The 26067-nt window shown below is 36.8% G+C and overlaps 1 protein-coding gene across 1 annotated transcript in view; it reads left to right on the top strand.

Moving 5' to 3' along the window:
- CFAP54 (cilia and flagella associated protein 54) overlaps window positions 1-26067 on the top strand; it is a 252362-nt gene that overhangs the window by 209448 nt on the left and 16847 nt on the right. The window contains exons 64-67 of the mRNA XM_019732067.3: window positions 4801-4938; window positions 16670-16776; window positions 19364-19505; window positions 24877-24951. Coding sequence (XP_019587626.3) covers window positions 4801-4938; window positions 16670-16776; window positions 19364-19505; window positions 24877-24951 — 462 coding nt within the window. The remainder of the gene's footprint in view (window positions 1-4800; window positions 4939-16669; window positions 16777-19363; window positions 19506-24876; window positions 24952-26067) is intronic.

The raw sequence follows: 26067 nt of genomic DNA, 5'->3' as shown, positions 1-26067 counted from the left end.
GAGGGGATGGATAAGGCCTAGTCATTGTATACAGTGGTGGTGTGGTAGTGGAGAAGCAGCGATAGAGTTAGAACAGAAGAAAACTACAGAACCTCAGAGAAGCGTTTTAAGAGAAAATGGCGAGGTTAGTGGCAGACGGAATGTAAAAATTAAACTATATGGATTATATTGTCAGTCATTGGTAGGGTTGATTGGCAATGGATAGGTGAAAGGGAGTTATCCAAGAGAGAAATGGTAAAGTGATGGAACTTATGATCATAGGAATGGGAAGGAAAGGATGGATGTAAGAGATATTCAGTAAAATTGAAAACAAAACAACTTAGTGACCCTTTGGAGACAGAAAGTGAAGCGGAAGAAATGGTCAAAGTCTCTTCCGCCATTTGGATCCCCTCTCTGTGATCATTAGAGCTTGGTAACACCATTAGCCAATGTAGTGGAGGCAGAAGAATGAGAACTTTTGTGGCGAAGTCTGCTATATTCTGCTCTGTAGATACAGAGTTTGAGATTCTAGTGGACATATTATAAGTTTTCAATATGTATTTGTGAAATGAATAAATCAAGTCATTTGCATAGAATTCTTTCAAAAACTAGGAAAAACAATCATTCATTTATTTTGAGTTATTTTGACTTTGGACTTTACCATATAGTGCTTTACTTTTTACAATGTTTCTATCGTCAGCTGTCTCACAAAAATGTGGCTTGTTCCAAATTGAGACCCTTTGCTCATCTTATCCTACTAGAAAATGGTAACCTTATGTTTTGAGTAGATAACATATTTTTTTAAATCACTGTTTTGAACAAGAAAGCAGAGTGACTGTTAATAAATTGTGACTTTAAAAGTGAATCTTAGCCAGGTGAGTACTATTGAATAACTATGATGTACATCTGCAGCTAATATAATGTATGTTAGCTATATTTTAATGAAAATCTTTAAAATTTATGAAATAGAAGTGACTGTTAATAAATTGTGATTTTAAAAAGAATTGGAAAGACCACTAAGGAATATTTAAGAATTCAGTTAAAGAAGTGACTGTCCGTTGGGGTTATGGAGGTGCCCCCAGGGCACTGTATTGGAATTCACTTGGGAGGATTTTTCAAATTACTTTCAGATACTGGGGTATTGGGATGCCCAATACTTAGCACCCCATTTCCTGCCGAGATTCTGAATCATTTGAGAATCTGAAACAGACTGGCATTAAAAAATACTCACTTTTATGAGTCATAAAGTTGATATTTTAAGGTATGGTTTATATTTGCTGGTAAATGGTGTTCTTAGTAGTGAATAGCAAAGTAGACAGATTTACCAATACAGCCATGTGTTGTGTTTTGTTTTGTTTTTTGGTCATTACAGGTCTCTTTAAAATCTGTGGGGACACAGTCCTCTTAAAAATTTGTCATATGAAGGAGTACAGAATACGCACTCCCTACAAATAATTCACTCCTAGGGTGTAAGTCAGAGCTGTGCATATCCAAAATTCTTTTCCCCAAATTCACCAATCAAGTACCTCTCTCCCAGGGAGTGGAGTGAGAGGGGATGGAAAGGCCAGGCACGTAATGTTAATGTCTGGCCCCCACCAGGGAAGGAAACAGTAGATAGTGGGGTGAAATCATTTCCATCTAAGGCCAAATTCTGATTCCTCCTCCTGGGCGTGGAGACAGCCATGTGTCCCAGACACCAAAGGTGTTGTGGAGTAGAGGACAGACAATGAGAACATTGTTAACTATAGTTTTAATGGATATGTTTGCGTGATTTTTTTTTTTTTTAAAGCTTGTAAGAGTTTATTTGAGCCAAACTGATGACAATTGCCAGGAAACAAAATCCCAATGAATTGAGAAAATGCTACCTGCGTGAATATTTTATAAGTTTGGAAACTAATATGTGTGATTTCTTAAATACTGTTCTGAAAGGAGTTCTACTTGAGTGTTTTAGTATTATGGGTAACCTATCATCACCCAGTTCTCAGGATGATGCTCCAAAATGTACAACCTTGAACACGTTGTAAATATATGTGACATTTCTAATGGCAGCAGTGTTATCAAAGAGCTATCACACCCTGTTTAATTTTTTTTTTTTTTTGGATATAATTAGTGTAACACTCTCCCAGGATAATCAGCTCTGAAGATCACTGTTGCTTGCCTGACAGGTGCAAGCCACCCAATCATGTGTTCGTTTCACTGGGGTAGATAGCTAACAAGCATAAAGCCTTTTGGATTTTTTTTTTAATAAACTCCAAGCTTGGCTGATTTTTATAATAACATTTTTGAGCCTTTTAATCACTCAGGAGGCTATTTCAATCAAACTCTTTCCCTAATTTGATACTTAAACATGCTTTTCTCCCACAAAGAAGTAGATGCCTTTCCAGAACAATCATTGCTATGGGTCATGCTCATCAGTTTTGTGAGTCTGCATGTTGTCAGGTCTATTGATGGACAAAGATGCTGAACAAATTACATTAAAAATTCCAAGAAAAGAGAGGATATGATTAACATTGTGCACAATGCTGAGATATTCATGTTTAGACAATGTGCCTGTGACAATCTGTGTAAGGTCAAATATTTGACTGGTACAAAGTGATTTGTTGTCTATAGGGCTGTGATGAACAAGAGGTCTCCTGGCAGGTCTGCTGTTTCATTCCTTTCAAGGAATAAATCAAACATATCAAAAATACTCAGTGTGTATCCCATCAATTAGTATATCTAATTAATCTCATCAGCAACTAGGTATGATTTTTTTTAAAGATAATGGAAAATGAAATACTTATTTTGATAATTGACTTCTGCTACAATTTACCATTATTAGACCACTGTGCTAATAAACACTGTATGTATGGAAGAGAAAAAATATCTATTTGTTATTTTTCTCCATTTAGCCAGTTATTAAACATGAATTCTTTGCTAAAATACTGTTTCCCCGAAAATAAGACCTAGCCGTACCATCAGCTCTAATGAGTCTTTTGGAGCAAAAATTAATATAATACCTGGTCTTCTATTACATTATATTATATAAGATCTGGTCTTATATTATAGTAAAATAAGACCGGGTCCTATATTAATTTTTGCTCCAAAAGACGCATTAGAGCTGATGGTCCGGATAGATCTTATTTTCAGGGAAACAAGGTAGTTGTCAGACTCTTGAAAGACACTCAAGATATGAAAAAAATATGAGAATCAGTTATTTACCTGATTTTTTGGTGAACTGCCTGACGTAGAATTCATCTTAATTAAGCACTTTAAAATAATTATTTAACCCTAATAATCTTGCTTATTGTGCATTTTGGTCATGCTTTTAGTACCATAGTGCTAATAAGTGAGGATTCTGGCTTACTGTATCCTTTTATGGTAGTCTCTAGACATTTTTGAAAGGTTTTCACCTTTAATATTACCTTTCAGTCAAAACATATTTTTCTTTTATCAGTAGATACCTTGAAAGGTCAATGTCTTTATTTCTCTTTTTATTTTATTTTGAAGACTTGCATTGGCGATCTTATATTAGATCTTGAATAGGCTCAGAAATAATGGGAGGAACAAAGCCTCATAGAAACACCAGGCATTTCATTCTGGCCACTGACATGTTCCCTTGGTCACCAAGCCTTCAGATACCTTAGATGTCAAGAGTTTAGTAGAAAAACTGCTTCCCAGCCACCATGCTGTAATCTTGGGAATAACAAGAAGTTAATTTTTTTAAAAAATGTCAAGTAGTATATTTATTGTGTCAATATAATGCTCATTTTCTTAAAATTATAGGCATGATTCTTTTTTAATTTTCATTTAAAGTTGGCATTCAATATTATTTTATATTAGTTTGAGGTGTACAGCATAGTGGTTACACATTTATATAATTTACAAAGTGATCCCCCTAGTTAGTCTAGTAACCACCTGGCACTATACATAGTTGTTTTATTGACTGTATTCCCTATGCTGTACTTTACATCCCCTTGACTATTTCATAACTGCCAATTTGTATTTCTTAATTCCTTCACCTTTTTCATCCAGCCCCCTGACCTCCTCCCATTTGGCAACAATCGTTTTGTTCAAGAAGTTAATTTTGAATATAGTTCACACACTGTTGAAGAAAGCTCTTTTTAGATTTGAGATATTATTATCACTATTATAATCTCTTTGGCTAGATTTATTTTATTGACATCAATCATGCTTTGCCTTCTTAGCTACCTTTAAAAACTAAGTAAATAATTTATGAAATCACTACACATTTATGATTCTTGAAAACTCCTGATTCAGGGACAAAGTTCCATCAGAGAAGCTGGGCCCAGATTCACCAAGACTGAACTTACAAATCAGCCACATTCATTTAAAAGCGGAATGATAACAATGGATTTTAATCTTTTAGAGTAAAAGCTGTGTCTTATTTTGTATCTGACACTGCAAACAAAAAATTCTATTGAAAAATAAATAATAAAGTGTAACCATATCCTTAGTAGATTTGCCAGTGAATAAACCAGAAAAAAAGCAGATATTCTTAGAATCCATGTGAACTTGAGGTTATGTCTTTAATCTGGGAGACTCACCAAAGTGGAAGATATTTGTTGAGTCCACTAGGGTTTAAAACATATTCTTCTGTAGAAAAATCTTCTCTGTGGTAATCAGGGACAGTTTTAAGATCTACAACCATAAAACAAGCTGAAACAATTCCCAGAGTTATCCAGTGGAGCCCGTATTGAATACATATTGAATGAATGTTTTAAATATTGAATGAATTCATTACCAGCACTTAAACTGATGTTTTTATTTATTTGCTAGTTACTTCATGATAATTCTCTACATTCCATTTTATCATTAAAGATCCTTGCCAGCCCATCTTCTGTAGAGCCGATATCTTCAGATAGGGCAGCACAAACAGCACAAGCTTTAAACAAAGAACTCTGCTTTCAGTGGTACATTCCTGCCCTGGAAAGACCTCCAAAGGAAACGGAACCTATGGTATGTAATATAAGTACAAAGCTAAATCTTATGTTTAGATATAAAGTTTAACTCGGCCATTATAAATTGAAGGGTAGAGAACACCTTCTTATCATGGAGACAAAAATATACAGCAATATAGAATCTATATTGTCTAATAGAATGAATCTGAAAAGAACTATGAAATCCTGGAAAGTCTGATTCAAGTTGAGATCATTTTCCTTTTTCCTGATCCTCAAGGGAAGCTTCCCAGTATGTCACCATTATATATGATATTTGACTTTTTTTTTCTTTTGGTAATTATTCTTTATCACATTAAGGAAGTTTTTTTCTACTACCACTTTGCTAAGAATTTTTATCATGAATATTTTACTGTATCAAGATGATTTTATGATTTTTCTCTTTTAATATGTTAATTGATTTTTTTTTAAATGTTAAATCAACCTTGCATTCCTAAAATACCCTCATATTGGTCATGATGTATTAATTTTATTGGATTCAGTTTACTAATGTTTTGTATTGGATTTTTGCCACTATTTTCAAGAGTAACATTGAGCTATAAATTTTCCTTTTCATAGTATCCTTTTCAGATTTTTTGTTTGTTTGTTTTAAGCTTTTGTTAGACTCATAAAATTAGTTGATAAATATAATTGTGTTTTCCTGTTCTTTGGTGAAGTTCGTAGTAACCTTTTTCTCTTTGAATATTTGGTAAGAACTCACCAGTAAAACTGATCATAGTTTTTCTGTGTAAGAAGGTGTAAGACTAGTGATACAATTCTCAATAGTTATAGGCAGTCTTTAAGCATTAGTACTAATATACTGGTTATCAGAGTTGGTATCAGTTCTGATTGGGCTAATATCTGTTCTAATGATTAGTAATTATGTCAAACCAAGTTTTAAATATTTTGACCATCACCCTGTTTATAGAACACTGGGGTTTTCTATTTCTTCTTGAGTCAATTTTACGTTGCTTTTTCTAGGAATCTTCCCATTTTATTTAAAATTTCTCTCATATTTTTAATGTGTTATGTTTGTAGTGAAGTGCTTCCTTTAATTCCTTATATTGGTTATTTGTATGTTTATTCTTGATCATTGTCACCTAAGTTTTCTCATTAGTTTTATTTCATTAATCACTATATTCTTCTATTTTTCCCCCGACTACTGATTTCTTGAGCTAGCTGTTTAGCTCAATATTCAGTCCTTCCTTTCCTAATGTATGTATTTTAAGGCTATAAATTTCTCTCTAAGCATTGCTTTGGCTTCATCCCACCAGTTTTTATTATAGTATTGTCATCATCATTCAGTTAAAATAATTTTTAAATTTTTATTATGATTTCTTCTTTGACTCATGGGCAATTTCAATATGTATTTCTTAAATTTCAAACTATATAGAGCTTTTCTAGTTACCATTTATATTTTTTCCTAGATTATGTTGTTCTGTGGTAATAAAAAGTGCTCTGTATGATTGATATTTGTTGACACGTGCTTTTTTCTCCAGAAAAGGGATTATTGTATAAATATTCCATTGCTATTAAAAAGAATGTTCATAATCAGAAACAGTTTTGGAGACATAGAGGAAAAACTGAGGGATGCTAGATGGGAGGGGGGGTGGGGATAAGGGGAAAGGTGAGGGGATTAGAAAACAGTCAGTAACCACAAGATTGCCACGGTGTTTTGAAAATTAATTTGGGGAATGTAATCAATAATGTTGTAAAGATTTTGTAGGGTATCCAATGGACACTTGTCTCATTAGGGCGACCACCTCAGGGATGATGTAGATGCCTGATCACTGCATTGTACACCTGAAGCTGAAGCTGAACAATAATGAATTGCAACTACAAGTTTGTATGTATATACACACACACATATATATATATATATATATATATATATATATATATATATATATATATATATGTATGTATATGTATGTACTTACAAGAAGTGGAGTACAGCATTAAGAATAGAGACAGTGGAAATGTAATGGCTCTGTGCGATTTCAGAGGAATAGTGGATGGGGGAAGGGGGGTTCACACAGTGTGAGGGATATAAAAGATAAACGTCTAAGTATTACTTTGTCTTGTGCACCTGAAACTAATTAAAAAAAAAAAAAAGTTCACTCCTCAGTTCTTGACGCAGTGTTCATGTATGTTTAATAGGTCAGTTTGGTTAGTCTTGTTCACATCTTCTGTATTATTGCTGACTCTTCTGTTTTTGTTTGCCTTTTTAGATTTTTAAATCAATTACTAAAAGGAGTATGGTTAAATCTCTCAGTAGCTATTATTGTTTAGTTTTTCCTTCTAGTTCTGTCAAATTTTGCTTTATATAATTTGAGGCTATGTTCCTAGGTGCAATCAGATTGATAACGGTTGCATCTTCTTAATGAACTGAGAATTTTCTCATTGTGAAGTGACTCGTAGCCTTTTTGTAACAATGCTTTTTTTCCTCATAAAGTCTGTTTTGTTTGATATTACTAGAGGCAAATGACTTTCTCGTGGTTATTTTCACAGTGTATCTTTTTCCAGCCTTTCTCTTTCAACTCTTTTATGTACTTGTGTTCTAGTTGTGTGGTTTTTTTTTTTTTTTTTATCAAAGGTATGCATCGGGTATTTTAAAAGACAATCTGACAATATTGTACTTTGATGGGAGAATTTAATGCATTTATATTTAACATAAATACTAATATATTTTGTTTGAAATCTACCATGTTATTTTGTGTGTCTCAGTTTTTCTGTTTTTCTTTTCTTTCTTCCCTTCTTTTGGGTTGATTATTTTTATTATTTGTTTTTTCATCTATGAGTTTTGAAATTATGTACTCTTTTTCTGTGCTTTTAGTGGCTACCTGCAGGACAACATACATACTTATCATAGTCTAAAGTTAATGAATATCTTTATTCCTCTACTGACTTTTATGATATTATTGTACATTTTCTTTTTAACCCTAAATAATATTATTTTAAAATTGTTTTATACAAGAGTTCTTTTCCTATAGACTTTTCTACACATTCATTATTTTCCTTTTTTTGTTTTTTTTTTTTTTGTTTTTTTTACTTTTTGCATTTTAGACATTCCATCTAGGATCACTTTTTCTGTTGAAGTATATACTTTGGAATTTCTTTTGGTGGGGCTCTTCTGGAGGCAAACCCTCTCAGACAAATTGTTTGTCTGATAAATTTCACTGTTTTACATTTATTTGTGAAATAAGTTTTTGTGGAGTAGAGAATTCAATATTGGAAATTATTTCATTTCAGTACATTGAAAATGTCATCTACTCATTTCCACTGTTGTAGTTGAGAGTCAAACTGTTTTTGCTTTAAAAGTATTCAGACTTCTTTCATTAGTTGTTATTGAGATTTTCTCTTTGTATTTGCACAACTTTGCTGGGAATGGATTTCTTTTTATTTATTTTGCTTACATGAGTGTAGTGGTTTAGAACACAGAATCTGGAGCCAAATTGCCTCAGTTTGAATCCCAACTCTGTCACTAAATAGTTTTGTGATCTTGAGTGTATTACTGTGTTTCCCCGAAAAATATGACCTAGCTGGACCATCAGCTTTAATGCATCTTTTGGAGCAAAAATTAATATAAGACCCGGTCTTATTTTAATATAATATATTAATTATATTAATATTATATTAATGTTTTATATTGATTTTTGCTCCTAAAGACACATTAGAGCTGATGGTCCAGCTAGATCTTATTTTTGGGGAAACTTGGTAGTTAACTTTCTGTATCATGGTTACCTTTATCTGTAATTAGAGATAATTGTGTAAACACCTAACCTCAATAAATAGTAGCTGACATTAATTATCTGAAATAATTTTAAAACTATTATGTTGTTTTAAAGTCTAATAACTTCAAATATACATGTAATACACTTAATAAATATTATTTAAAAGCACCTTTTAAAGTTTAGCAACAGTATCTCCTTATAGATCCTTTAGCTGCCTACATTATGCAGAAAAGAGTAAATTGTGCCTAACCAGAAAAATTAAAGTGCACAGCAAATTAGAGAAAAAAAAACAAACTTAGTTTGCCTCTAAATGCTGTTTATAATTTTGTATCACTCATATAACTCCTTATTTTAATGTTCTTTATCTAACTCTATATCTTTATCTTTTTTCATACCTATGTCCTATGCATGGATAGACATTTGCAGCAGAACTAAGAAAGACACGCAGTCAAGTACGCGTTTGGGAGCACTTCAGTATCAGTCCCTGAACTCTTGGAGATGGAACAGTGATTCAGATGCTAGGAGAGTCTTGAAGAGGAGTCAAGCTTTTAAAAAATGGAACAGTTGGTCACTGTAGTCTTTTACAGAGAAAGTTTCTGCTATAGAATTCCTTTGATTGTTGCTCTAAGAAGAGCCTCAGGCTTTTTCCCATAAAATGTTTGCCATATAGTTTTGCCCTGTTTAGCATTTTCATTTGCTTTTTGTCTTCTGCACTAGTCTAGTCCTGCACGTCCCAGCTCTTAAGGGCTGTCCCCTCTAGCTGTGCCTCTGGTAGCTTCTGCTGCTCCTTGACTGGTGATTCCTGTTAGGTAGTGAAACCTCCTGGGCTTGCTACCTCTCTCTGCTCTCCTCATTCTGTTTCCTTAGGCTGGCAATCCTGCTAACTCTTGGTCAATTACATATCTCTTCCTACTTACACAAAAAGAGAAACTTTAACTTTTCACTCCCCAGAAACATTTAAAGATATTTCTTATATTTTGAAAGTACTTTGCTGCCCACCCTCAAGTCAGGTCCTTGCCAGATATTTCACATATGTTTTGAAATATAAATCTGCAGTCTGTTTTGAGGAACTTTGTACAGTAGTTTTCAAAGTGTGGTTCCAATAATACTCTAAGTCATGGAGTCAATAGAGTAGGAGATGAGTAGTATGCTTTTTTAAAGAAATTAAATACGAGGAGTGATCCTAAATGGAATGTCTAAAATGTGAGAGGAAGTAAAAATATCAGATTGAATCATATACAGTCAGTGAAAATGTTTTCTGAAACTTATTTCATGATAGATATGTTAAAAAAGAAAATTACTGACATTGCTCATCAGCATGTCAGAATTTATTTACTTGCTGGCAAGAGAACCAACAAAGTGATAAAAGAGTATATCATTCAGAAAGTGTATGAAAAGAGAAAGATTACATAGTTGGGAAATGGAATGTTTACCTAAGCAGCTAGTTTAAAAAAAAAACACAAAAACAAAGAAAAATTTAAAAATATATAGTTCATTTCACAAGGTCATAGAAATATCACACCTTATCAGTTTTGGTCAGGATGAACTGAGAAGTTAATGCTAAGACTACATCTGTGACTGATAATTAGAATAACAAGGCTTTCTCCATTAGCAGACATGTCTGATAATTAATATGGAAGCATGAACTGGTGTCAGAGATTAGAAGCAGATCACCAACTAACAAATTCTGATTTATACATGTTTTTCTTAAGCCATAGCAAAGATACAGAGCACACAGTTTTCCCATTTCTTAGCTTGTGGACTTTCCCCCCCTTTGACAATAAGTATGTATGTACTGGATCATGATAACAGATGTAGTTGCTGCCATATATCTCAGTCAAAAAATCAGGAAAAACTGACTTGGACAGTCTACATCTTCTAGTCCTAAGATTCTATCTTTTTGGAAGGTAACACTGAAATTTGTTTGCTGATTTAAATATTGGTGTACTTTTAGCATTTCTCTACTTATCATCTTAGGCCTTCAGTGTAGAATTTGGTGTTGAATGACTGGCCAAAGCTAATGAAACCCACAAGATAATAGCAATAGTGAATACTTATGTAGAGCATACTATATTCCAGACACTTATATCAGTTTCACAACTGCTGTATTAGGTAAGTACTATCATTAGCTCCATTTTATAGACAAGGAAACTGATACTTGAAATGGAGGAGTGCTAGTTGGCATGGAGTCAGGATTGTGATCTTGAGCAAATTATTAAAAAGTTATGCCTCTCTTTCCTTATTTGTACAATGCAGATGTGGTATTCCCCATCCCTTGGATCTGTGTGAAGATTCAATGAGTCAATCTCAAGTGCTTAGAGCAATACTTAGAGCATTACTGTTGTTTTTAGCCCCATGATCCCTTCTGGCTCCTCACTCTACCTTGGTACCTCATTCCGACTCCAGGTCTGCACTCCTAAGAGCAGTGCTATGTTGGGTCCTCAGAGGATGATCCTGGCTGCAGGCCCTTCTAGCCTCTGGGCAGGAAGGTAATGAACCTTAAGATCTGACTTAGGGCTTTGGAGTTTCCAGGGTCGTAGGTGGTTATTGGATAACACTGCAGGTTGGCATCATCACCTAATTCAGCTTCTCAATCCACTTCAGTTTGTCCACTACACTGAAGCAGAAATGCCAATAGGAAAAGGATGCTGGTAGCAGCAAAGCAGAAATCCTGGGACTGAGGATTTGGATATAAAATATTTTTAAAATTCACAGGGTGAAATAGTCCATACCACAATACTTTAGAATTAAGTGTATAACTTAGAAACGTTTAACTTCTGAAATATAGGAGGTATACTGAATGCATACTGTATACCAGGCATTTTGTTAGGTGATTAAGATACCAAGAGGAGGGCGTTATGAATCATTTCCATCTAGTAGATGAGGGGCTCTTCTTTCACCCATGCCTGGGCTGCAAGGGATTCTACATACAAGACAAATTTATTTTTTTCTTTAGAAAAAAAATATATTTTGCTTACTAGACTAGCTAGAAGACAATTTAAAACACAGTTTTCCTCAGTGTTTGTCCAAACCATATCACTTCTTTGCTGTGGAATAAAAGTATTTTCAGAAGTGAGTAAGGGAGCATTGAAAACCCCATCATGAGTATATTATCTCCTGCAGAATCCAGTCCTGAGTATGCAAGATGATACAGGCTGAAACTTATCCCTGAGGAGTGAGGACAAGTTGGGAATAGAGCTGAACATGAGTGGATTAGACAAGGACTGACTGGAAGATCAACTGGGAATTTGATTTGGGATTATCAGCAAGTCTAAGAGAATATGAAGAATGAGGTACCAAGGGAGAGTGAGGAGCCAGGAGAGATTATGAGGCTAAAAACAACAATAATGCTCTAAGCATTGCTCTAAGCGCTTGACATTGACCCATTGAAACTACACACAGATCCATGGGATAGGGAATACCACATCTCTATTGTACAAATAAAGAAACAGAAGCATAACTTTTTAATAATTTGCCCAACATCACAGAGCTAGTAAGTGGTGGAGACAAACCCAGGCACCCTGGCTTCAGAGCCCAGGCTCACAACTATTCCAGTGAGTTCAGTGTTTTATTGTTTACGTACTGCCCCACTCTATGCACATCCAGTCTAATTTGAAACTATTAAACTTTGAATTTAGTTGTTTGTGCTATGCTCAGTTAGAAAAGATTTTGAACTGTATTGCAAACCCATTGACAAGTATCAGTCTGAGGAGGGAAAGAGTCATTTTCATTATCAGGGCTTAAATATAAACTAGGTTATCTATTTAAAATTTTCCACTAACATGCTTTGGGGAACTTCATTAAGCTTTTAATAGAGCTAATGAAAATTTCAGATAAATGAAGATATTAATTAATGCTCTGGGTGCTGTGAGCACTACTAAAAAAGTACCAGATGTCACTCCTGTCCTCAGGGATTTTATATGCTAACCTGGGAGTCAAGGTTAACAAAGGTTAGCAAAAAAAAAAACAAGAGCAAACACCAAAAGACTGTGTGTGTTCTTGGGCTAATCTGTCTGGGACTCATTTAGTTTTCAGAAATGTTTCATCAAATTTTTCATAGTTTGAAAAATCAAAATTTGAAAGACTTTTAATGAATAAAAAAAGAACAGTTCTCTGTTTAGCTGTCTCCATCCCTAATTCCCCTTCCCAGATGCAATTACTTTAAATTCTTTCACATGGAGTGTTTGGTTGTTTCTGTCCCCCCCACCATTTATCTAAATTACATGCTTACATGGTGATTTCTTGAGTGATCAACTTCACATACTACTATGGAAGAGGAAGGCTAACGTCAACCTTTCCTCACACACACATACACTCTTCTCCTCTGCACATTCTCCTAATCAAGTTCTATCATAATTCTTAAACCATAGTCAGTGTTTAAATTATGACCATATAAATACCACTCATAGCTGAGCCAAATAAGGTACTATTTTTTTTCTTCCTGAAGAAAGAAATTGCTTTGTATTTGCTTAACTTCTTGTTCTCTGTATTTTAGAATCTTTCATTCTTCTTAAACTTTCAAAGAACTATACAGCCCCTCTCCATATGGTCAAACCCATAAGCTTATGTCTCAGTTCCATTTTTTTTTTTCTCCTTTAGAGACATGCAAACTAGACTGATTGCTCTTATGGCTCAGGTATCATCTGAAAAGCCCCATTCGCCAAACCCTTCTTTTGAGTTGGGTTCCAGGGGTGCTATGTTTCTTTCTATTTTGATTTATTCTCTAATGTCAAATGAACACATCTTACCCTGAAAAAGGGTGAATTGAAGGCTCTGATTATTCAAAGGACTCACCAGACTCCACAAAGTATATTCATCAAAGACTTTAGTAAAGGATAAGGCATTGCAGGATAATGTCAGCACAGATAACCATGGGAGACATCCACGATGTCCAGGAGCAGCTTCCAAGATCCTGTGTCAGTTGCACAGGGCACACTTCACCTATGGATCATGAACCACCAAAATATGGTGAGACATCTTAGTATCAAGGAAGTTACTGTCTTATTTGAGAAGGAGTCTTTCGTACCTCCCTGTTTATGTAGTTAAAACCGTATCTGGTACCAGACTCAGTAATAGAAATGAAGATAACAGAATCCAGATGCAAATCATCAATATGCATGTTTTCTACAAAAGGAAATGCTGATAAGATGGCACTGGCTGTCCCCTGGTGTGTCGAGGACAGGATTACACTACTTATTAGCACATTTCACTAGGTTTGGCCAACAGCCAATGTGATGATCACAGTCCCCTGAGAGGCTAAAAGTTGCAACATACTGACTGAAATTGACCTTGTATTCCACAAGAGGTAAAAAGACCTTAAATATCTGACAAAAGGTCATCATCTTAATGCTTACTCCCTTGTTTTTTAGGCATGAAATTATAGGTTGAAATTATTTTCCCTCAAAGTGTGGGAGGCATTGCTCCATTGTCTCTGACAATCCTATATTGCTGTTGAGAAGTCTGATCGCATTCCAATTCCTAGTTCTTTATTTTGACTTTTTTCTTCTGGAAGCTCTGTGGATCTTCCCTCTGTCCCATGTTCTGAAATTCTACAAGGTGCCTTGGTGTGGGTCTTTCATCCATTGTTAGGGTGCCCCTTTCAATGTTGAAAGTATATTCTTCAGTTCATGGAGATTTTTTCTTTGATAATTTCCTCCCTCTGATTATCTCCATATTGTGCAATTTCTATTATTCAGATATTCTACCTAGTAGATTGAGTGCTTACTTTTCTCCCCTATTTGTTTTTAAATTTAGGTTTACTTTGTGTTCAACTTTATATTTCAAATCTTTTGTCAGTTGTCATGATTATATTTTTATTTTTTTTAAAGATTTTATTGGGGAAAGGGAATAGGACTTTATTGGGGAACAGTATGTTTTTCCCAGGACCCATCAGCTCCAAGTCAAGTTGTTATCCTTTCAATCTTGGTTGTGGAGGGCGCAGCTCAGCTTCAAGTCCAGTTGCCATCGCTCAATCTTAGTTGCAGAGAGCGCAGCCCACCATCCCTTGCGGGAATCGAACTGGCAACCTTGTGGTTGAGAGCATGCACTCCAACCAACTGAGCCATCCGGCCACCCAGGAGCTCAGTGGCAGCTCAGCAGCAGCTCATTGTCTTCATTCTAGTTGCCAAGGGCACAGCTCACTGGCCCATGTGGGAATCAAACCGTCAACGCTGTTGCTTAGAGCTCATGCTCTAACAAACTGAGCCACCCATCCTCCCCTATTTTTAAATTTTTAAGACGTCTATCGTGTCATTTATTGTTCCATTTTAACAGTACTAAGTTCTTGTTTCACACATGTAATACTGTCTTTCTTCTCTGAGGGTATTAATTATGGTTTCAGTGATGTTTTCTTATGCTCTTTGTCTTGTATCTGCTTCTCCAAGTTCTTTTCTTATATTAGTTTTGGTCGCTGCCTTTCATTTTGTGTCTAGTGACTATTGGCTATCCATTCATGTTTGGAGTCACTAAGAAACGTATCTTATCAGGGTTATTGATACATAGGCCCCAGTGTGGGGCCACTGCAGGGGCCAGCAGTTTTTTTGAAGGATGCTGAAATATCAGTATCTGTAGGTCTTTTCTCTTTGGTGAATTTCCCTAAGAGGACTCTTTTTAGACTCCCATCAGGTTTTCTACATTCTGAAAAGGGTTGGAGTGGACGGAGGAAGGGGATGTCCCTTGTTCAGAACACAGACTTTCGCTTAATTCCATTGGTTTCAGTTCAGTATCTCACCCCTGTACCCAATGTCCCCAAGAATAGATCTTTTCTAATTTAACCTCAGCAGAGAGCAACATGGAAGAAGTTCAGCCAGCAGAGAGGAGGCAAGGGGAGTGGGCGGGGGAGGGGGTCTCCTGGTGGCATGGAGAGAGGATGGGAAGGAGGCTAAGATTCCTGCTGCCCCCAGTCCCAAAGCCTTCTCAGGATACAGGCCTCTTGTTGGCAGCCCCTCTAAAAGTAGTTAGGATACAGCCTTTCCTTCTGCTGAGTCAGATCAGCTCTTCCAAGTGCTTTCTGTCAGAGTGTTGTTAATTCTTGTCTGCCTCTCCTCCTCTCTCATCTTCTGTCTTTGTTGATTCATGCCTTTAAAAAAAAATCTCTTTACTCTATTTTTTTTTAATTAAAGGTTATTGGGGTGACAATGGTTAGTAAAGTTACATAGGTTTCAGGTGTACAATTCAGTAATACATCATCTGTATATCACGTTGTGTGTTAACCACCCAGAGTCAGTTCTCCTTCCATCACAATATTAGACCCCATTTATCCTCATCTGCCACCTCCTTTCCCCCTTACCCTGTGGTAACCACTAAACTATCTTTACTCTTATTTCAGTTTGATTTGTGAGGAAGCAGAGATAAACACGTGCACTTAGTCGATTTTGACTGGCAGCTCTGGGCCTCAGCTTTCTTATATCTAAAATGCGGGACATAGAGTAGATCACCTGTAAGTTTCCATGAATTTCAAATTCTATGAATCCATGATTGTGTAGGACTGACTCTAAATATTGTCAGAATTCGAACAGGGCAACTAGTAGAGCCTCCATCATTAGGAAAAGTTTCATCTTAGTGGTGGGGACTGGAAAGTTGTGTGTAGATTGAATAAGTGGAGAGAAGAAGGAGACAGCATAAGTGAATGCAGAGAAGCAGCTATGACCACTATGGGAAAAGTACATATTGAAAATTAACAAGAAACAAAGTTATATATTCACTGGGTGTATATTTAGAACTTGTAGAGGGCTTTCAGAGGCTGAAATTTAAATTTAACTGCACTAAGAAATGTCACTCTTCAAAAAGAATGTAATATTGGTACCAAATAGTATTTCTTTTCATCTCATAACCTTTGCACAATTCTTGTTCATATCATTCTCCTTAAAGTGGATTGAAAAAAAAAAAATCCTCATTTTTCTCTTTCAAAGAAAAACTTTTTAAAGATTAATGATATTATTTTGAGAACTGATGCCACATTTTTTGAGGCAAAGTATAATTTTGATGTCACATTTTATATGCCCTTTCATTTTCTTGTAGGTTTTATTATTGTATGCATATAATACGAAGCCCCTGAAGGTTTCCGATGTTGAAAATACCACTTACAGCGATGCATGTGTTGGCTCTTTCTGGGTTTCACTGAACAGGCAAGTAAAGATGGATTATCTACAACTCTAACCTTCACTGTTGGTATTTTCATAAAAACAAGCTGTTTCAGTAATATACAAGGTAACAGAAGATATTTTTAGGAAAAAATCTCCCTTTTACTTAGGGCTGCGTGACACTGCAGTGGTTAAGAACACAAATTCTGAATCCAGCCTGCTTTGGTTCAAATGCCAGGCGTGCCCCTTATTACCCTCTCAACCTTGAGCAGGTTCCTGTGCCTCAGTTGCTTCAGAAAAATGGGAATAATAATAATAATACCTAGGGTTGTTGGAGGAACAATTCCTGAAATTTATAACAATTTTATGAAATTTATACAAAGTACAGGATGTTGTCTGTACTATATATTGCCTAAAATTTTGCGTGTATTTAAAAATTAATGTGGCTCTGAATTGAGTTGCAAAATTAAGCCCATACTTCTCCATATCCCTTGTCTTACTCTTTCCTCTTACCCAATCCTGTTTTATATTGTTCCCTAGTCAAAAATCTCTGCTTCAGCTAGGTTGCTTTCCTCCATCAAATAGGGCATGTCTCTAACTTTGGCTCATGCCTGGTTTCTCTCTGTTCCTGTTTCACTTTACCAAACTCCTTGTTTGTTTTTTATTTGTTTCATTGCTTAGTTAATTTAGCTTTGATTCCATTGTTCATTGCTCTTATGACCTCAGCCTCCATTTCTTTGGTTGCAAAATGGAATTAATACCTATTCTGCCTCCTTTCAGGGTTATTGTTAGGATCAAGCCAGACAATGTACGCACATAGTTTGAAAGGCGGAAGCACAGGGCAAATGTCAAGTCTCATTACTAATTCCTTACTAACGCTCATGTTTTTTTTTGTCAGTGTCAGCTCTCTGCCCCACTAGGTACCTAGTAAGTGCTTAGGGAACTGAGGCTTGGTGCTTCTCTGTCTTTCCCTACAGAACTCGTGCTCTGTGATTTTCGTTTCCAAGGACTCTGGCCTCGGCATGAAAGAGAATAAAACAAGAAATGTTTCAAGAACTGGCATACTTTGAATTATTTGGACAATTTTCTTTTTCTTTCTTTTTCTTTTCTTCCTCCCTCCCTTACCTCCTCCCTGTCTCCCTCCCTTTCCCTCTCCTCTCCTCTCCTCTCCTCTCCTCTCCTCTCCTCTCCTCTCCTCTCCTCTCCTCTCCTCTCCTCTCCTCTCCTCTCCTCTCCTTCCCCTCCCTCCCTCCCTCCCTCCCTCCCTCCCTCCCTCCCTCCCTCCCTCCCTCCCTCCCTCCCTCTCTCCCCCTCTCTCTCTTTCCCTCTTTCTTTATTTTAGTGAAATGGCAGAAAATCTAGACACAGGTCATATACCAGCACAGCTAAGCAACAAAATTAGGAAATTAGGCACTTGCCCTGTACATCCAGAAACATGGCAAGATTTTTTTTTTTCAGAACCACATTATGAAAATTATTATAATTTCTGTGGAGTAGAAGGTAATCAAACTGACAGGTTCTTTTTTATTCCAAAATGTTATTTTTGGTGTGTTCCTGATTGATGGTGGGGTTACTACAGTTAGGGACATGTCCCTGTCACTGAGGCCATCACAGAGGAGGGTGACTGACAACCTTTCATCTGATCTGTCACTTGGTGACATGGTGAAAATGGACAATTTCTCTCATCCAGGGTGATGTTTCCTGTGCTCTTATGAGGGTCAAGATAAGATCAGCTCATGGGGAATTGCTCTTGTTAATCATCCTTTAGAAGGCAAAATAAGAGGAAAAGTGGAGAACTGACATTCCTGATTTTTTTTTCCCTGATGTTCGTTTGTTATATTGGACAATTTAGTTCTTTTCCATAAAAATTTCTCCCCTTCCCTGGCTGGAGACACCTGCACCCCACACACATACGGGCATGCACAGGCACGCTGGGCCTGTATTGTAGTCACTGGGCCAGGCAGGTGGCTGTTTGCCTCCGTCAACTGTTTCAAGTCTTTCCCATTTTCCAACTCTGCTCACCAGTTCACCTCTGCCTTTGTGGCTCCAGACGCTTTCAGTCTGCAGCTTAATTGCCACTGTGTCCTCTGCCCTCCTCCTTTGCTTTTGCTTTTCCTCCTGTGTTGATTTTTCTCCCTACCCTCCACTCCACACACAATACATTTCAGTGCTGTGGGCTCATTGATTGGGGTTTTTTTTTAGAGCCATTGCTAACTTCTCATAATTTTTACCTTCAGGTCAGCAGGACAATCATAGCACGTCATTAAGGTTTACACAGGAGGGAATCTTTTTGTCATTGCTTGGAGTTCCTTTGCCCATATGGATATTTATTTTCTTTATTTTCATGTGAGGCAGTATTTTGGATGTATACATTTCTTTCATTGTGCCTGTGCCAGTTGGTAGTTACATGTCTATCTGATTGTATAGCAAGATCATAAACATTATGCCTGTTTGAATTGTGTCTCTTTGCTCATGTTTCTTAAATGAAGGAATAATTGAATGAATTATGTTTAGGGATGCCAGAAAACTGAGTGTTAAATAACCAAGGACTTACTCTACACATTATTGATTCTGGGAATAAATGGATGCCTTTTTAAACTTTTAAATAAAATACATATGTATTTATTTTTAGAGTTATTTCAATTCATGAGAAACTGTTTAATCTTACGCAAATAGCTGAAATATCATTGCCAGCAATTTCTGAAATTACTCCAGATGAAAATGTATCTGAAATACGAAAAATGGAAGAGAAATCAATTGATAAAGAAATGAAAGTAAGTTATTAAATAATGGAAAATTACATTGCTATTGCAGGATGGATGTCATTCTACATAAATGCTTATTTTTTACTTCATCAGAGCAGAACTATGTAGCTAAACTTGAATTTTATGGATCTTCTGCCCTCTATTCTCTCTATGTAGAGTCCCAGATATGACCCAACTTTTAGACACATAAGTAGTGTTTCCTTCAAAGCTCTTCGAAGCATACAAATTATAAGAATTTGGTGGTGAATGAAAACAGAGCCAATCTAGAGAAGTCATTCAGCTGTAACTGAGTTCCATGAAACAATGTTCTGTAACTTCATTACATTACTTTTAATTCTCGCTCTAAGTCTATTATTTGAGCATTTTTATTACCCAATTAATGTGTGAAGTCAGAATATCTTCAAATGGAAGAAAAACTAGTGTTTGTTTAAGTGAATTGTCAAACTAATTAGTTCATAACATTTGAAAGTTAAGAAATGAAAGGAACACATAAAGTTTTCTATTTTCCAGTATAATAACCAGCACTTAAGAAAATAAAGCAGCTAGATTCCGGGTTATAGCAAATAAATCCTGTTGATGAAACCTACCAGTCCGTTGTCATGACAACCTTCGCTTGGAGCTAATTAGAAGTTAACCAGGACACTTGAAGCGATCAATTCTGGTCAAGAATTAGACAGGATTTCATAACCTCTTTAATCTAATATATTTCTTTCTATCACAGTATAGATTTTTGGTGGGTTATTAAATATAAGGGTTCAGAAAAATGTGCCTTTGGTTAATATTTCTCATTCCCTTCCTTTGTGTTTTCTCCCCCCCCCCCCCAATTTTTGTTGTCTGAAATAAGCCAAGAACTTCAGAACACAGATATTAATTTAGGATGTATTGGGAGGGTTACATAACAGGTGTTCCAATCACTTCTGGCTTGAAAACCTACATGTCTTTTTAAAATGAACACCATCAGCTCAGAATGACTAAGTTATTTTAACCTGTCATTCACAGTTTTCGGGGTGTCTTCAGAGTATATTAGGTACTTCAAAGCATGTGAAAGGTACAACCCGTCCTGATTTTAAGACAAAAACACCTGTTTGGAATGATAGCATACTGATATGAAAAGCTTAAATTATGTTTGTTTGCCAAGTCATCTAAGGTTAGTTCAGCAAACATGTATGGAAGGCCTGGCTTGTACGAGGCAATTAAAATTGCTGTAAACTCAAATTATCCCAAATATTAAAGTAATATGAAAACAGAAGACAATACAATTGGACATTAGCATCAATGAATAAATTGTTTTTGGGAAATAATTATTTGCAAAAATTTCCTAGGCTTGGGGAGAGAGGACAGGCAGACATCAGTCCAATTAGGTCCTTGCCATGGAGGAGGTTAATCACTGTATGCGTGTGGCTATAGGTACCTAGATGTCATAATGAGCCAGTGGCCTGGCAGCCCTCTTTTAGCAAGCAAAGTGTGACATTCAAAGAAACATCACCCTGATGTTCAAAACCATTGAAGATGATCTAAATCTTTATGGAGTCTCTTGTAAGAACATCTGAGAAGGATTCCTTCCTAATGCACAGCACAACTTCCCCTGTTACGTTTTCTTTTCCCCAACTGTCTTGCTCTGGGTATCTCCCTGACATCCACAGCTGCTCGCCAACATCTGTCTCGTTTGGCTCTAACTCCTAACTAAATCTTTGCCTCCAACGCAGTCTGCGTGGAGAGTTTTGTTTTCTCTCCCCTTCCTGCTCTGGCTCAGCTCTTTATTATGTGTGTTCAACTTGGTCTCTGACTTCCTCCAGTTTTCCTGTTTCCCCCATTATCTGGATTCTACACTGTATAAAAGGGTAAGGTTGCTGGAATCCTTCCCTCTAAGTCGTAGGGCTGTTGATACAAACTATTCTCATTTATTACTTTTAAATCTCCTTCATAGAGGTGTGTGTGTGTGCGTGTGTGTGTGTGTGTGTGTGTTGAGAGAGAGAAAAAGTTGAGCTAGACTTTGTACTTGCTTACATAGCTCAGACAGCGCTCCCTATAAGTGGAAATAACGGCCATTTTCCCTTGCACACCAAAATATCCTGTGTCCTCACTGTACTGTTTCAGCGATTATCTGTCTGTTTCTTCCTCTCTCTACTGTGAATTCCTTTGCTCAGGGTTCCTATTCATCATTTGATCTCGCCCAGGAACTGAAACATAGCACCTCTTCAGTCCTTGCTTGTGAAACTTCTAGTTGGAGACTTGTGGAGGGCACTCATTCCTGACTGAGGCTACTGCAAGAGATGAGACGTGAGGTCACGGGACTGAATGTTACTCAGGGGGCAGTGAGCCATCTGCTGTGGCAGGAGTATGGGGTGAATGTGGTGGGAGATGGGGCTGGCGGGTGGGTGGAGCTGAGTGCTTCCTCCTCTCTGGTCTCGTACGTAGTGCGGGAGGTCCCTCTCTCCTGCTCCTCCCACCCGACCACGAGCTCCTTAAGGGCTCAGTCTTGTTCATCTCGGTTACCCCTCCATGGCACTTAGGACGCATTCAGTAGATGTGGAATGAAGAAATGATCAATGACTGTTTTTCTGCAGAAAATGCCATGGGAAGGCAAGGCTGGGTGTGTGGGGGGGCGGGGAGTCGGAGAAGGTGGGGATCGTATCTGGAGGGCATCACATGATCCGCACTATGTCTATAAGGTAACCCTGGTGGCATGTGAAGGAGGGATGAGAGAAACGAGTTTGGAGGATGGAAAACAGTTTAGGAAGCTTTTTGCGTATTATAGGTGAAAGATGATGAGGATTTCAACTAAGTCAAAGAATTGGCTTTATTGTTATATTTTTGAAGTAACTCAAAAGACCATCCCTCATAGAACCAACAGATGCTCCTTTTTAAAAGGAGAAATGGCAGAGATTGAGCGAGAGTCATTCTGTGTCCTCCCAGGCCCCTCGCCAAACACAGCACTCTGCCAGCAGTTTTCTGACGGGAGGGATGAGCTCAGTGCTTTTCCTGTCTTCATTTCGGGGGTAACGAGGTCACGCGAGGTCTCTCACAGCTCAACATGGAATCAGCCAGTTTCTAACATGTGTGCTGTTTACCTTAAATAATGCCAAAGAAATAGAAGTTGTTCAGGTGAAATTTCTCTTTAATAAATGTGGAGACGAGCAGTGAAAGTCATTTATCAGGTAACATTGCTGCCCATCTGCTTCGTGAAATGATTAATGATACAGACAGTGTCATTTGCTTGATAGCTCTTGATGAAATCATGACAGTAACTCATCATGGCTGAATTACTGAGTTACAGCCATCGTCATGGCTGTTACTGACACCTTTTATATAGAAAGAAAACATACTTTAACCAGTCCTAAGAACTCAATTAGAAATACAGATAATGAGAGGAATATAGAAGTAGATGTGTGTTCTCCTCTCCTGAAATGAACCAGAAGCCTGGAGGGTTAATCAGAGAACTGGTATACCTTGATCAGTGCTGGGGATCCTGCCGCCATCCATCCTTTTGTCTCATTGAATCTGACCTATATTTAGCCACGATCACTTCCTGGGCAAACAGTTTGAGTAGCCTCCTAGCTGATTTGTCTTTCTCTTGTCTCTTCCCAGTGCAATTCACCTTTTTTTTTCTTTTTTGTGAGAACGTTTAAGTTCACCTTTAAGTTCACACTTAAGTATCACCTCTTGGTGAGAACAATCCAGTTCACCTTTAAACTGTAGCCAAAATCATCCCTTTAAAGCACCCTGATCATTATTCCCTCGGTCCAGTAACTCAGTGTCCTCCACGACAAAATCCAAATTCCTTACTTTTCCATGTCCCACCACTCTCATAGCTATGCCTCCTGTACAAGCCCGCAGTAAACACCGTATCAGATCCCTCATGTGCGTTGAGTGCCCACTGTTTTGTTGCTTCCATAGTCTTTGTCTCCATTCTCTACCAATTGAAATTCTACTATTCTGTTAACGCTCAGTTCCTTTGACCCTTCCTCCATTACATCTTCCCTGTTCATCCTACTTACACTTACTGTCCCACTTCTAGGCTCCTACAACATGTCATAACGATGAGGTTCTGACCTACCACAGTCCATTTGGTATTTTATTTAGCTATGTATGCATCTGTTTTTTCTCAGTTATAAACTTTAGGGGGATAGTGCCTATTTCTTTATCTGTGTTCCACAGTACCTAATACAATGCTTTAAATATATTTGTTAAATTGAATTAAATTAGCTATAGCTTTGGAATGCTAAAATTTCATCTTTTCTATATTTATGCATTTATTAAAACTTGGACATAACATGCATGGTTGGGGCTGTGAGTTCGATAGCTTCCTTTTTTTTTTTTTTAAAGGATTTAACCAGCATTGGTCAGTTATAATGTAAAAATTAATGGACTTGACTCATTTTAATATTTCTGAATGCTAGTACATGCTACCATGAAGCAAATTGTTGCTTTCTTCCAGGATGGATATTGGCAACTTTGTGCAGCAGGCATAGTTTTTCTCTGATAATGTTATAATTATGACTCCTTTAATTGCTAAGTACAGAAAATGGTGGGGAGGCCAAATTTGGCAGGGGCCAATAAGGAAGCTCATGCATCGCCAAGGACTGGGAACAATACACAGTGGACCTGACAGAAAATGGAGCTGGAGAGTCAGGAGCCAAAGTTGTGCTCAGTTCCACAGGGGGTATAAGTTCTCACTCATCTCTGTTTCCTGCTCCTACTCATCTTACATTTGGCCCAATGCCTGCCTTCTCCAACTCTGTATCAGGACTTCTTAGCACATGGCCAGTACTGATTACAACTCTCTTCTGCGGTCCTTCCTTATAGGAAATTATAGTGATAAAGGATCTGAGTGTTTCAACCCCGCCTAAGGGTAAATCCCTCATGGGTCAGATGTCCACACATAAACACAGCCCTGTCCATCCAGCAGGGCCTGTGGCAGTGTCATCAACAGTAGACAGCATATGATATTGATTCTTGCTTCCTACTCACTTACTCTTTCCATTTCTTCCCCTATTCCTGACCATTCTTCTCTGCTTCAACTCATTTCTAGACTCTCGTCTCAGAAGAAAAGTGGTTTTCCAAAATCTTATTTTGGTGCGAATTACTTTACTTGTTATTCTTCTGTGACGTGAATTTTAACAGTGAATATTCGGGGAAATAATCCTAAAACAATGTATCATTTTCAACTAAATCTTATCTTTCGTGGCCATCCTGTATCTTTTCAAATAACCCTAATTACTGACGGGATTATGAACTTTGGATCCCTCCAAGTCTCCTCCTGGGAATTAAGAGTTAGGTGATGATGCAAGAAAAGACAAATAAAATAAATAGCATATAATTAAAATATATACTGTTTACCAATAAGATCAACCCCACTATACTGTCTTCTTATTTCTAGAACATGATTATTGAATGTTGCTCTGAAATAAGAAGTCTGTTTTTGAGTGATAGAGCGCCATCACCACTATCTGAGGTATGTATCTTTTGTAAAACTGTATCTGATTCACTCACAAGTATTATTGTTGCTATAGAAATAGAAATACAGAAACCATCTATTATGAAAGTACCAAGGGCCTAACCCTTCTTAATTAATGTGAGAGAGTGATAAACATTTTATAATAGCATGTTATTTTGTTTAAAAATTAACCAGTACAGAAATTTATTAAGAGGATAATTTTAAAAACAGCTCAAGTCTACCATCCAGACAATAATCATTATTAACATTTTGGAGACCATCCTGTACATGCATTCTATAACCTGCCTCTTTTCATTCACTAATGTTATAGACATATTGTTATGTGAAATGTCTATCTTGTTATATTTAATGCTCACATAATAATTTCTTTTGTGTATTGTTGTGTCAGGCTCTTTTTATGTAAACAGATTTTATTCACGGATCTTGTGGGTGATAGGTATATACATATTTCACTCTTATGCGTTATTGCCTCAGAGTTAATTCTCAGGAATAAGATTTTGGAGTAAAAAGTGTATATACATTTTTGTATTATGATAAAATATACATAAGATAAAGTTTACAATTTTAACCATTTTAAGTGTACACTTCAGTGGTGTTAAGTACATTCACAATGTTGTGCAACCATCACTACCATCCATTTCCAGAAATATTTGTACGCATTAAATAATAACTGCCCATTCCCTCCTCCCTGAACTCCTGGTAACTTCTATTTTCTGTTCTACTATTTACCTATTCTGGGGACCTCAGATAAATGGAATCATACAATATTGGTCCTTTTGTGGCTAGTTTATTTCATTTAGCACAATGTTTTCACAGTTCATCCATGTTGTAGAATGTGTCAGTACTTCATTCTTTTTCAAGCTGAATAATAATCCACTGTATATAGATACCATGTTTTTTTAATCCATTCTTCTGTGGCTGGACATTTGAGTTGTTTCCACCTTTTGACTATTGTAAATAATGCTGCTAGAAACAAGGGTGTACAAGTATCTGCTTGAGTCCCTGCTTTCAATCCTTTTGGGTGTATACCTAGGAGTAGAATTGGTGGGCTGTATGGTAATTCTATGTTTAACTTTTTGAGGAACCCCCAAACTGTTTTCTTCCAAAGCTGAG

The sequence above is a fragment of the Rhinolophus sinicus genome, chromosome 1, assembly GCF_057876585.1.
Source record: "Rhinolophus sinicus isolate RSI-liver-muscle chromosome 1, RSI-T2T, whole genome shotgun sequence".
Classification (NCBI taxonomy): domain Eukaryota; kingdom Metazoa; phylum Chordata; class Mammalia; order Chiroptera; family Rhinolophidae; genus Rhinolophus; species Rhinolophus sinicus.
The sequence above is the reverse complement of the archived record's forward strand: the minus strand, read 5'-3'. Positions and strand labels throughout refer to the sequence as shown.